The sequence below is a fragment of the Nymphalis io genome, chromosome 2, assembly GCF_905147045.1.
Source record: "Nymphalis io chromosome 2, ilAglIoxx1.1, whole genome shotgun sequence".
In the NCBI taxonomy this organism is placed as follows: Eukaryota; Metazoa; Arthropoda; class Insecta; order Lepidoptera; family Nymphalidae; genus Nymphalis; species Nymphalis io.
Genome location: NC_065889.1, coordinates 7,952,291 through 7,965,771, shown reverse-complemented (window position 1 = coordinate 7,965,771; position 13,481 = coordinate 7,952,291). Strand labels below are relative to the sequence as shown.

General features: G+C 34.0%; 1 protein-coding gene across 3 annotated transcripts in view; it reads left to right on the top strand.

Annotated features, from left to right (window-relative positions):
- The window catches only part of LOC126778469 (ATP-binding cassette sub-family C member 4-like), a 36,361-nt gene that overhangs the window by 8,120 nt on the left and 14,760 nt on the right, over window positions 1–13,481 (top strand). For all 3 annotated transcript variants that reach the window (XM_050502069.1, XM_050502053.1, XM_050502060.1), the window contains exons 5-8: window positions 4,125–4,332; window positions 6,975–7,197; window positions 12,386–12,542; window positions 13,029–13,231. In XM_050502069.1, the coding sequence (XP_050358026.1) occupies window positions 4,125–4,332; window positions 6,975–7,197; window positions 12,386–12,542; window positions 13,029–13,231 (791 nt within the window). The remainder of the gene's footprint in view (window positions 1–4,124; window positions 4,333–6,974; window positions 7,198–12,385; window positions 12,543–13,028; window positions 13,232–13,481) is intronic.

The following is a 13,481-nucleotide window of genomic DNA, read 5'->3' as shown; positions in this document are numbered from 1 at the left end:
ATATTATAAATGCAAACGGTGCCTAGAAGGCTGAAATTTCGAAATGCATTGCCTAAGATTTATTTTTTAGAAATTTCAAGAGGGGTCGAAATGGGAAAAATACTTTATATGTATTTTACGAGTACGAAGGGACGGGCAGCTAGGCTCTCAAAAATATAGGTTTCTCCTCGATATCTTCCTTAACCGCCGAGCACTAGGTAAATTTTACAATACGTATTACCTAAAAAAAGCGGTGCTGATTTAAAATCGCGACCTTTCTACCTTGGGTTTGATTCACGTGTTCTATTCAGTAGGCCATCTCGCCACATTGCTTCATTAGTGTAAGCTACATATCACGAGGTCTATTTCGAGGTTTACTTTAATTGCCCACACTTGCGCACTATAATATCTCTTGGTGATATCCATCAGACTTTTTTTTAATTGTATTAAAAAATGCCAAGTGGTAAGTGGGCCACCTGATGTTAAAAGGTCGCCACTGTCCATAGACTTTGGTATTGTAAGAAATATTATATATGCTATATATTAATATACTATACATTACATCGCTAATGCGCCACCAATCTTGGGAATTAAGATGTTATGTCCCTTATGTCAGTCATACTGACTCACTCACCTTTGCTGTTTGGCGGTAGAATATATGAGGAGTGAGTGGTACATACCCTGACGAGCTTGCATAAATCCCTACCAGAATTACTTACTATACAACAAAACGTAACAGCATACAATTTGAAACGATTTCCTCCTGTACATAGAATAAAGCGTGCCTATATATGTTACATAAGACCCAACAGACATGTACATACATTGCTTATTGATTGTATGATTGCACAGTAAACGTCCATTCAAAGAAGATAACTATTGTACCACTGTTTTACTTAGCATCACTTTCCGTTTCGCTAACTAATTTACTGCATTACAAATTAAATTATCGACTAACCGCCCGAAATTGAAAGTCTAAATATCTAACCTCTATTTATTTATTCTGGAGTTGAAGATATTTATATTAATAAGTACTTACTTATAAACAAAAACAGTATTTATTTATCTGCTGACCGTACTCTTCTAACGCACACACGCCATTAAAATTACATTACATTACATTTATCCAACGCCTCAAACTCAACAAATTACTCTCAAATGTTTTAAACTTATCAATTCGCTGTTGATTATGATACACCGTCAGTATTCTCGGTACACATCTTGTACCTACTGACTCGTTATAACAAGATTATCATTTAGGATTTTCAGAATTCTGGATTTTGGTAGAAATTTGGGGGGGGGGGGCTTTGACATGAGAGCTAACTGTGTACTAATTTTACCCGTACGAAGTCAGAACGGATAGGCGGTTCATTTTATTTATATAAAGACTAAAGAAAAATTGTATGTATTTGAAAACATTTTCTCCCACAATATATTATGTCGTCGTATCTATCGATCGAATGTTCTAGTGGCTAACCACTAGGTACTGAAATAACCTAAAGTAATATGAATAAATAAACACATGGCTGAACGATTTTAACCTTAGTCTATAGAATAGAAAAAAATGTATATTTCTAGAATGCTGAAATATTCGTAGGTATATTTACATAACGATGCATTCTCTTACAAAATTCTTTCACCAAAGGTTGTCTGTTAGAGATCGCTATAAGCGATAAGACCGCCTTTGCGCACCATTTTTTATTTTCTTTTTCTTTGATTGTTTCCTACTTCTCTCATTTTATGTATATGTTGTGCAAAAAGTGTTAAATAAATAATAAACGATGCATTTTCCAATTTAAAAAAAAAACTATTTATTTGTTTTGTTTATTATTGTTGTTTCCATTTATTTCGTAGGTGTGTATACCACCTCAAGAAAATTAAATTATTATAATTATTTATTTATATGATTAAAAAAAAATTAGTCCATTAAATTCCGAGCAAATAGTAATAACAGACCCATAGACTAGACTTATTCAATGAGTTTCATATTTTCATAGGTTGTACGGAACTTTAAAATTAACAATGTAGTGATTACTAAATAACTGTTTTAAACAGTATAAATTCAAAATTTCACTTATATATACATTTCAAAAATTATTTGATTAAATCACGATTTCACTATTATTATTCCTATTCTATGAATGTTTTTTTTCTTGACAAAGCAAAATAATTTATTATAATTTATATTATAATTGTTAAATTAGTGTTATTTTGTCATCTATGATTTTGTAACGGATTTCCTAGAAGTTATTGGTCGTAATGTTTATAGCTGAATGTACGTTTCAAAAGTTTAAACCATTCGACGAACATACGCGATCGATCCGTATTCTAAATCAAAGGGCCAATTCTACAAATATATAACGATTGCGATACGTTTCCGATTTCAACTCCAACCCAACTTTGATTATTCTATATTTATTCGGATCGAAACCGAACCCTTATGATGTTATATCGATATGATGATATGATTATATACCGTTATGTCAAAACCAAACTTAATTGTTTACTTTTATGCCAATAGTCGATAATTAAATTAAAAAATAGGAAAATTCATAAACGCCAACGATTACGTTTCGATTCGATTGAGATAAAGTGACAATTTGTTATAAGAATTGTACCCAAGAACCAACTAGAACCTGATTATTTAAAATTCTTGTCAAAGTGATCCTAATATTTGATCTCCTATTTATATAAACTCGTTAAAAAAATCTCAATAGCTCAACGATATATGGTCTAGCGACATTTCCGTTGTAGTTGGTATCTTTCGCCTCGGCAAGGCGAAGTGGCTTGATAGTCCGCACACATATTACGCTGTAAAAACTAATAAAACAGGCATTGCTTTAAATTACGGAAAAGACTCATCATAATTAATCTGCTAAATCTATTTAAATGTACATAACACCTATTTAAGTTCGATATAAAATATTTAAATAATAAGGCAGCAACGGTACTCTAGAATAAAAATGATTGTTTTGTTATTGGTAACTCGCAAATTGCCATTTAAGTTAATTAAAAACATACAATTATTTTGAAATCAGACGCTTAAATTTTATTTATTTTTATAGATTGTTTATTGGCAAGTGTTTATAAGTGTACGTGACATTTTTCAAATACCCATGAAGCGTTTCGAATAAATACAGATAAGGCGTGAAATTTTCTTTCTGCGTTTTGAAGTTTCCGTATTACTTATAATTCGGTTATATTTAATTTGAGAATTAATTCTTTAGATACGCGTGTGCTATCCTGGAATACGCTTACTAATATATTTATTTTGTTTAAAAAATATTTCTCAGCGTCTATATATATTATTATAATTCAATATGTCTTTCTCAGTATCCAACAGCCACGGATGCTCGGTCTATTTATCGGCTACTTCGGACAAGAAAATCAACTTTTTATGCATCGCCGTCTCTTGAACCTCAAAGAAAAGGTTATGCGTGTGCGGCAAAATAACACACTCACAAAGTGAGATTAATAAGGAGCAATTAGTGTAGATATTGGAATTGTCAGTTGTTACTAAGGCGGTAGAATAATTAGTTTCATGGGAATTTCACGGAAATCGTGTCAACCATATCTTTGTACCGTAAGAAGTTCAATGATCCCGACGTAGATCGATCGTAGCCTAATTTTAGATTTAATTAAGGTTACATTTGTTGACCAGCACGCTGGTCATCGTATTCATTACAATAATTGCTGATGTTCCGTTTCATAATTGAGTAACTCGTACATAATATTCGGGTATTTTTTTTTTCGTAATAAGAAATACGCATTTAATTTGAATCACGATTATGATTGCGAACTCGGCGTATAATCAGCCTACCGCCACAAACATATAATTGTAGTATGTAGTGATTACTCTTATTAGATAGTAAATATATATTTCTAAAGTTGCGTCTCCACAAATTAAAAACTGGCATTTTGTGTTTTCAACGTGTTGTGACAAATGTTTCTGTATTTACTTTCAGTTGTTAACTAAACTGTATGTGAAGTTATTGGTGACTGTCTGAAGGATGACAAACAGTTGAAAAAAAGATTTGCCAATTTTTTAAGTAAAAACTCATCATTTAGACTTAGAACCATACCAAGTAGCACAAGTTGCAATAAATAGGTTTTTTTTTTAAATTATGTATATTGTTTTTGTGTAGCATCGCGCAGCCAATTTTCCTCGGATGGCTTGTGGAGTATTACAGTCCTGATCAGAAAACAGTGAAGCCGACTGAAGCGTATCTCTACGCGGGCGCTGTTGTGCTATGTTCGGCGCTCAATGTCTTCGTGGTACATCCTTACATGATGGCTATTCTACATATGGGTATGAAGTTCAGGGTCGCTTGCTGCTCGCTCATATATAGAAAGGTAAGTTCGATAAATATACTTTTTATAAATATTGTACATCAGTTTCAAATTACGAATAACTCAATAAACGTGGTCGCGCGCATTGTCTTTGTGTAAGAAAAAATAAATAAATAGGGATCAGTACCAAAAAATTTCAAAATTAAACTATTATAGAATTTATTAAAATAACTTTGTTTACCGTATGTTAAGTTCATCAGATTGTTTTTGCCTCATTGCACATCTTGCTGTAAAAAAATTAAATTCCCAACCTAAAGTAGGTAACAAAAAAAAAAGTCTCGGTAGCATGCGAAAGCGATCCCGTGACGCTCCTCGTTAAGACGGAAAATAAAAGGCAAAATAGAAATTACTCCAAAAATATTGTTCATCGTGCCGATAAAGGTAAATACACAATTGGCGAAACATATTCGCACGGAACCTGTTTTTTTTTCTTTCGGTATGTATGTGAAACGACAAGGTTACATTGTTTCGAAATAAGTAAGTAAAATAGCATTGCGTGCTGTATCATTGTGACGTCATATACTGTGAGAATCGAGGTCAGCAGGACGAAGAACTTACCTAAATAAATGATTACTTTCGAAAGGGCCTTATCGTTATAGTTACACATAAATTTGTTTAAATCACGCTACATTTAAACCTAGTATGAATAAAAAGAGTGTTTTATACATATACTTATGTATTTTATTAATTCAAACAATATTGGGTCTGTAAGGCAAATAATTCTCGGAAATAGGTTGATTTGCACGTACAATGTATTTGTAGATAAGGGTTTTCAAAAACCTCGAAATTATCGCACTTTATTTCTAGTATTTACTAATAAGTTCTACACGATGCATTCCTAGGTAAAATTTGCACCTTTTCAAATTAATCATAGTAAGTTTATATAATACTGCGTCGAACGAGTAGAGTATTATTTAAGAAATAAAACCTTAAAAGTATATTAAAAAATAAAAATAAAGTATAGCTTTATTAAACTGAGCTATAATTGATGGAATTTATAATTTCAATTGATTTAAGTCTAAAAGATGATAATCATTACAAAAACGACTTTAGATATTTCTATCGGTTATATAATTCTGGAAAATTGTTCTTTCTTTGACATCGCACAGTTTTTTCTTATTTCACCGTACTTTTAAGCTGTTATGGTATTCAATTGAGGTTAAATTTTACGATTTTTAATTTAACATGAAATACCTCTTGTTTTAAGTCTCGTTTTCTCGAGCGTAAAATATTAGAAGTTATTATTGAAAAACCTAAATGTGTCCGTAGATTTCCAGCTCTCTAAAATTTAATACGCATACAGTCGTATAATTAGTCAAATGTTGCCAGGGCAATCAATCAAATTGTGATATTTATATTTCTAAGTAGGTATATTTAGTTTCAGTGTCGCTTTATTTACAGTTGAAGGAAATTGCGTGCGAGCAGTCATTAACTGTCATTGTTTACGTAAGAATTGCCTTGAGTATTTCCCATCTTCAAATAGTCAGACCGATGACTGAATTGATTTTATAATTAGATGTTCATTGTTAATTTATTTACCGGTGAATTTTTAAATTTCATTGTGGTCATTTTTTTTTTTTTTTATAGACTAGGAAGGCGGACGAGCATATGGGCCACCTGATGGTAAGTGGTCACCAACGCTCTTAGACATTGGCATTGTAAGAAATGTCAACCATCGCTTACATATCCAATGCGCCACCAACCTTGGGAACTAAGATTTTACGTCCCTTGTGCCTGTAATTACACTGGCTCACTCACCCTTCAAACCGGAACACAACAATATCAAGTATTGCTGTTTTGCGGTAGAATATCTGATGAGTGGGTGGTACCTACCCAGACGAGCTTGCACAAAGCCCTACCACCAGTAAATGTCATGTTCGTTATTTAAATATTCCATGTGTTCCATCTGTATTGTCATTGTGCTAATTATATAAGTACCTATTTCATTTACGTACGGCCTTTTTGGCGAACTATATATTGTCATAACTACATTAAACAATTGTTATTGGGTCGTATCGAAATATTAAATGTAAGACATTTTATTCTTTTAAATAGGTAACGATAGGAACGATACAGGTAATGGCGATATACGTTTGTAATATGGAATAATTGCTAGCATAATTATATTTCTTCATAAATTGTGTAAATGAAATAATTAAAAAAAGAAAGCACTTGCTTAGGTTTTAGCTGCTTTGGCATGGACCACACACACAATGACATCATGTAACTGATGTATCTAACACAGGTATCTTTTATTTATCTTATCATAAATAAAATTTAAGTGTGTGATTTCAAAGTAACTGCCTCTTTGTTAATATGGATAGTAGCGAGTTACCTAAAGAACCAGCTACTTATATTTCAAACAATTCAAATAGGCATAATGCAGGTTAATATAACAAATTTAGAAGAATTTTCTGGCAACGCCAAAGCCGCGTGATTTGCTTGCAATGTAATTATTACCGTCGTATAAAATTCGATAACTAAAAAAATACTATAACCTATAAATGTTCCACCGCTTTCACTTTCAATGCTTTTAAGAGGAGACTGTTTGGACCTTATTCCACTAGGCTGCTCCAATGCGGGGTTAGAGGATAAATATAACAATTTAATATAACATAAAAATAAATAATTCGTTTTGTCATCAGTCACTACGGCTCTCGAAGACTGCTCTGGGGGAGACAACCGTCGGTCAAGTTGTAAACCTCCTCTCCAACGATGTGAACCGCTTCGACGTGGCCGTTATCTTCGTGCACTACCTCTGGATCGGGCCCCTGGCGACTGTTATCATAACATTCCTAATGTGGTGCGAAATTAACTGGGCGGCGGTCGTCGGCGTCGGCTTCATGCTCGCGTTTATACCGCTGCAAGGTAGGATTGCATTTATGTCAAGGGTATGTATATTTACAACACAGGGAGCGGTAAGCGGACGTTGAACTGCATTGATGTTGGCTATATTTTATAAACAATTAAAAAAAAAGTAAAAAATAATGAAAGTATTTTATGCAATTTTTTAAAAATTAAGAATAAACTTATTAAAGTTAAGAGTGTACATTGGTGGCCTTAATTGGTATATCCGGCCTCTGACCGATTAATGTTATAAAACTATTCAATCTGCATTTATTCACGAATTGCCTCGCAATATGCGAAAATTATGTTATGATTTATAATAATACAGAAATCGTAATTCGATTTTCAAAGTTTCGAAAACTTAATTTTTTCCTTGCGAATAATATCTATTAAGTATTAAGTTGGTTTTCTTAACATTTATTTAGTCATAATTAAATATTAAGAAAACCAACTTAGTAGTAAGTAATTAAATTATTGTGTAGCAATAACTACACAGTTGGTATTCAGCCGAATACTGTACTCCGAATAGTAACCGAATATTAATTGCAACTCGATTTAACTATAAATTATTATTTATTGTAAAATTCCAAAAACTTCGATTACTTTTTCATTAAAAGATGAAGTTTCTTATATCAAAATGCGCATGACAAAGTATCAAAACATGCTTTTCAATACTGTAGAATGAAGGCATTCATCGTCCGCTAATGGCGGGTCTACTTGGTAAATGTTCAATTGCAACAATGCTTCCTTGTTTGTTTCTTCACGTCACAGCTAGTGTCACATCGCGTACAACATTCAAGCTTCAATTGTTAATATAAACTTATCTATGAAACTATCAATAAGATGTTTCAAGAATTTGATACCTAAAAGAGCAAAAAATATGTAACAATTAAATACCTCAATTTTTGGGACCTCACAAAGGTTGAATAGAACGATTTCGAATTTATTCTCCTATGCTTTTTGACAGCGGATCGGATCGGATATATAAATAGAAATATAACTACACTGGCCTCCAAAAAAATCGACCCACCTACATTTTTTGTAAAAAAGCTATCGTATGGTTTTAAACTACCACATATTTATATTTTTAAGATTGATAATGAAAAAATGCAATTGTAGGATTGTACAAAAACAGAAATAGTGCGCAAAAAATAGGTTTTTAGGTAAATATGTGACAAAACACGAAAACACAAAATTTTACGCAATTTTATTTTTTTGTGTACAAAACGATTATGCCGTTTGTTTTTAAATTTGGGTGCCTAAATCTTACTTTAATAGGGAGTATTTCCTCCTCTTGACCTAATCACTGCCTGCATACGCCTATTAAGTGACCTGATTAGCTTTTTAATGTCTTCCTGTGGGGTCCGTTGCCATTCTTCATTTAGGGCAGCTTCTCCAGTTGATTCAGGGTTTCTGGAATTGGATTTCGTGCTCGAACCGTGCGTTTTAGCTGGTCCCAGAGGTGCTCTATCGGTTTTAAGTCCGGACTATTGGCTGGCCACTGCATAACTGGAATTTCGACTTCCCTGAGATAGTCTTTAACAATTCTAGCGACGTGAGGTCGTGCGTTGTCGTGCATAAGTTGGAAATTATCCCCAATATATCCAGCGTAAGGCATCACATGAGGCTCCAGAATGTCCGTTATGTAAGTTTCAGCATTAACAGCACGATTACGGAAAAAAACCAGCTCTGTGCGTCCCGTCAAAGAAATACCTCCCCAAAACATTGTAGAGCCTCCACCAAATCGGACTGTTTCTCGAATGCAACACTGAGAGTAGCGTTCTCCTGGCCTTCGCATGACGTTACGTCGTCCATCAGAGCCTATTAGAGACATTCGGCTTTCATCACTGAACAATACTGTCTCCCATTGGTCCAGTGTCCAATCGACGTGCTGCCTAGCAAATTGTAGTCTTGCTTGTCGATGGGATGCTGTGAGTTTTGGTCCTATTGCTGGCTTGTGAAGGTTTAAGTTTTGCTCTCGAAGTCTTCTTCTTACAGTATTTTCACTCACAGACACTCCACGACTTTCTCGGAGTCTACCTTGAACGTCAACAGCCGAAAGATGTCGGTTTCTTAAAGACGTCAAATCAATAAAACGGTTATCGGTCGGGTTCGTGACACGCCCCCTGCCAGATCCTGGTCTCCGGCGATACTCCCCAGTCTCCTAGTAGCGTCTGTACACTCTTCGCACCGCTGAACGACTTAATTTTAGTGTTCTAGCCACATTTCGCTGACTTAACCCCTCATGAATAAGAGCTACTACTTGAGCAGCTTCTGCTTCAGTAGTATCCATTTTTTATGTTTAAACTTATTAAAATTATTGTTTCAACAAAGTTTCATACACTTAATCAATAATAAACATCGAACCGAGATGACTCCGCGTTAAGAACTGGAAATAAACTAACCATGCACTTTGTGCACAAAGTAACGTTTTCTTATCAATACTTTAAAAATATTCCAAATATCCTCAATAACACTTACAACTCCTCCAAATCAATATCAAGTGGGTAATAAAATGTTAAATGTATGTCCCATAAGTAAAACAATCCACCTAGGTCGTCGCATAGTTAAGATAACAACTTTGTAAGTAAAAAAATACGGGTGGGTCGATTTTTTTGGCGGCCAGTGTATTTTGTTTTTTTTTTTCTGACACGTCCGTTGCCTCGTGACGTTTTTCCTTCGCATATGAGCACGAAATGATTTATAAATATAACAACAAATTTAGTAAACGGAAAAATTAGCTTTTCTTGGCTGGTTATAACTTGCGGTTTTTTTGTAATAGTCACATGTTCTATCCATTACGCCATCGCGCTTCATTACGTTAATCCACTTAAAATTTTTAGTATATATTTTAACGCAAAATTGACCGTTCAATATTATACAAGGGAATACAAATCACATTAATGTATGTTATTGTAATGTGTCTTCATAATTTCTTGAGACGTTTTTGAACGTCTTCCACGTAGGTAGGTCAGGGTTCACCGCAACGACGTTACCGTCACCGCTAAACACGAGTTGAATTTTAAACGCATACAGGACATAAGCAGTTAAGAAACTGAGATGGCCTAGTGGTTAGAACGCGTGAATCTTAACCGATGATCGTGGGTTCAAATTCGGGCAAGCACCACTGAATTTTCGTGTGCTTAATTTGTGTTTATAATTCATCTCGTGCTTGACGGTGAAGTAAATCATCGTGAGGAAACCTGCATATGTCTAATATCATTGAAATTCTGCCACATGTGTATCCTACCAACCCGCAATAGAGCAGCGTGGTGGACTAAGCTCCAAACCTTCTCCTCAAAAGGGAGAGGAGGCCTTAGCCCAGCAGTGGGACATTAACAGGCTGTTACTGTACAGGACATAAATATTCAATGATATTTTGAACCTGTAACCTTCGGCTAGGATTCACATGTTCTAACGCCAGAGCCTACTTTATTAAAAACAAGAACAGATTTATACTTGATAATAAATCTTGTACATGATAGGTTGAATTATCCCCTGTTACACGGCAAACGTGTCCCGATACACACTTGGCAAATTAGCGACTCGATTTAATCTTACCTAACATGTACTGGTGTACCTTATATGGATTTCAAAGGTTAATCGTAATATCTAGATATAAATTAATTAACCATTACGTTACAAAATAAATAATATATGTAAATACTAAAAAGTCATTATACTTCAAATTAAAAAAAATATGTTTTTTTAATGGTATTCATTCATTTGCAACACATTGTTTGCAACTCGTTCCTTGGATAATTAATTAACTACTGATTCAGCGAATCGTAATCCTCTCACACTGCAACTATATCCTGTAACTTATTATAAAAAACAAACAATCTGAAATGTTTTCCTTAACTCAAATCTAAAGACATTATAAAATATATATTTTTTAATTAATTAATATGTTTACTGTCGATTGTTACATTATGATATAAAGTGTAATAAATTAGCTGTTATGAAAATAATTGGATATATATTTTTATATTTTAGTTACGACGTAACAAAAATATCCCGCGATAGATCGAGGTCACACGGTGCATTGATCTATTTGGTTACAAGCAGATAATGTAGAGGGCGTCCTTCGAGACGAACGAATATCAATTGATTACAATTACGCAACGGCTATTGAACTATTGGAGTGTATTTTTTGTTATTGTTAAATAATAATAATTATTCAATATATAATTGATTTTGTAAAAATAAAAATTGTAGTTGTGTCTAACTGTGAAACGACCACATTCTTCAGATATTAAGACTTTTTTTAAATTTATATTATTTTTTATCAATTTCCATCTTGAATAACAATGACAACCAACAGTTGTCAGAGCGTCGCGGTAGCATGCGCAAGCGATCCCGTGGCGCTCCTCGTTAAGACGGGAATGGTACTGCTGGTTTTTTAGTGGGTGTTCTGATGTTCGGGGCGCACTCGGCGCCTCGGACATCGGCGAGCCTCACATACCGCCTTACTGTTCCCGTGGGGGAAACGCGTAATGCGTTTTTTCAGCGAAAAAAAAAGACAACCAACAGTAGATACATTAGATAGACAGTTAAACAGAGATCTCGAATTTAGATTCTACCGAGAAGAACGGGCACGAAACTCAGCAGTTTCGTACTCATTTCTACCTTTTTAATTACAAAGTAATATTAATAAAATAAGATTCAATTTATATACATACTTATATCCTGCCGGGATAATTATAAATATCTACTAACTCCACGCTTTTTATCTTTTATATCATATTGTGTTAAGTAATATGTCTTATTTATCAATTTTTTTATATATAAGATTTAAAAATAATTGTAGAATCTCATTATAGAAACGTTCACCCATGGTCCAGGTGGCATGAGTGACTGCGAAGTCGGAAACTTCTTCGTTCTTATACAATGATTTTCACTGTTTCTCAGCTGAAAGTGTTGGCAATTATTGCATAAGCACGAGGAATTACTAATTATTTACTCGTTTTTATTTAAAAAAATCTCTGCCACTCTATCTCAAACCATAGATGTTAATGCTGATTATGTTTTTTTTTCTGTGAAACAAAACCAATAGCAAAAGCATTCTCAAGGTTGGCGTCAGGCAGGCGTCTGTCCGTAAATATATGTGAAAACCTTAGTCTTGCAGTGTTATAAAATACTGCACTGCGGTGACCCCATATAACATGTATAAGATATAGCAATTAATTATAAATCTTTTTGTAAACAGCGTATTTAGGAAAACGTACATCAGTGCTACGATTGAAGACAGCATTGAGAACGGACGAGCGCGTGCGGCTCATGAACGAAATCCTGTCCGGGATCCAGGTCATCAAGATGTACACTTGGGAGAAGCCGTTTGCGGATCTAGTAGCTAAAGCCAGAAAGTGAGTACTAAGTCAAATATATATTATATACTGTATTAATTAACATATAACTTTATTTTGTACATACGTTATAAAAATATAATTAAGGTTATGACATACGGATGAATAGTAAAAATGACTTGATTTATTGAGTTATGCTTCTTCTTTAGTTAAACACCACTTTACGTAATTGTGACAAGAAATAGAATAGAATTAATTATAGTACATAAGTAAACATTTTGTAAATATATACAGAAACAACCTCTAAAGACTGCTGGGCAATAGTCTACTCAAGCCCGCTTGCCCCTGCCATTATTACACGCTGCTACACTGCGGGTTGATACAAATGTACATGTGACACAATTACATCAAAAACGTCTCGATTTCCTCACGATATTTCTCTTAACGCCCCAAGAAATGAATTGATTTACAAATTCGAGTGTAAACTCCGTAATGTATGCCCGGATTCAATACTTCAAAAGTAATGTATTTCAATGTGAATTGCAGACAAGAAATAAAACAGATACGTGCAACATCGTACATACGTGGTGTGCTGACATCGTTTATAATGTTTACAACGAGAATATGTTTATTCTGTTCGATACTCGCCTACGTGCTGGAGAACAACGTTATAAGCGCCAAACAGGTGTTCGTTGTCACCAGCTTCTATAACATACTAAGACAAACTATGACCGTGTTCTTTCCACAAGGTGAGTTGTTCATCAACATATAATAAAAAATTTTTACACCGTACATGTGATATGAGAGAAACTCCTTCAAATATATAGCTCTCCCTCTCTCTACGTCATTTCTTCCTTCTCTTTCATACAACAATGTGCCCAAAAATGATGCGTTCTTATTAAAATGATACTCTCAATTCTCGTCCACCAATCGATTATCGAATCTCCGCCTATAAAGTTGCAAATTAAACATTTTTTTTTATTTAAAACATATAAAGAA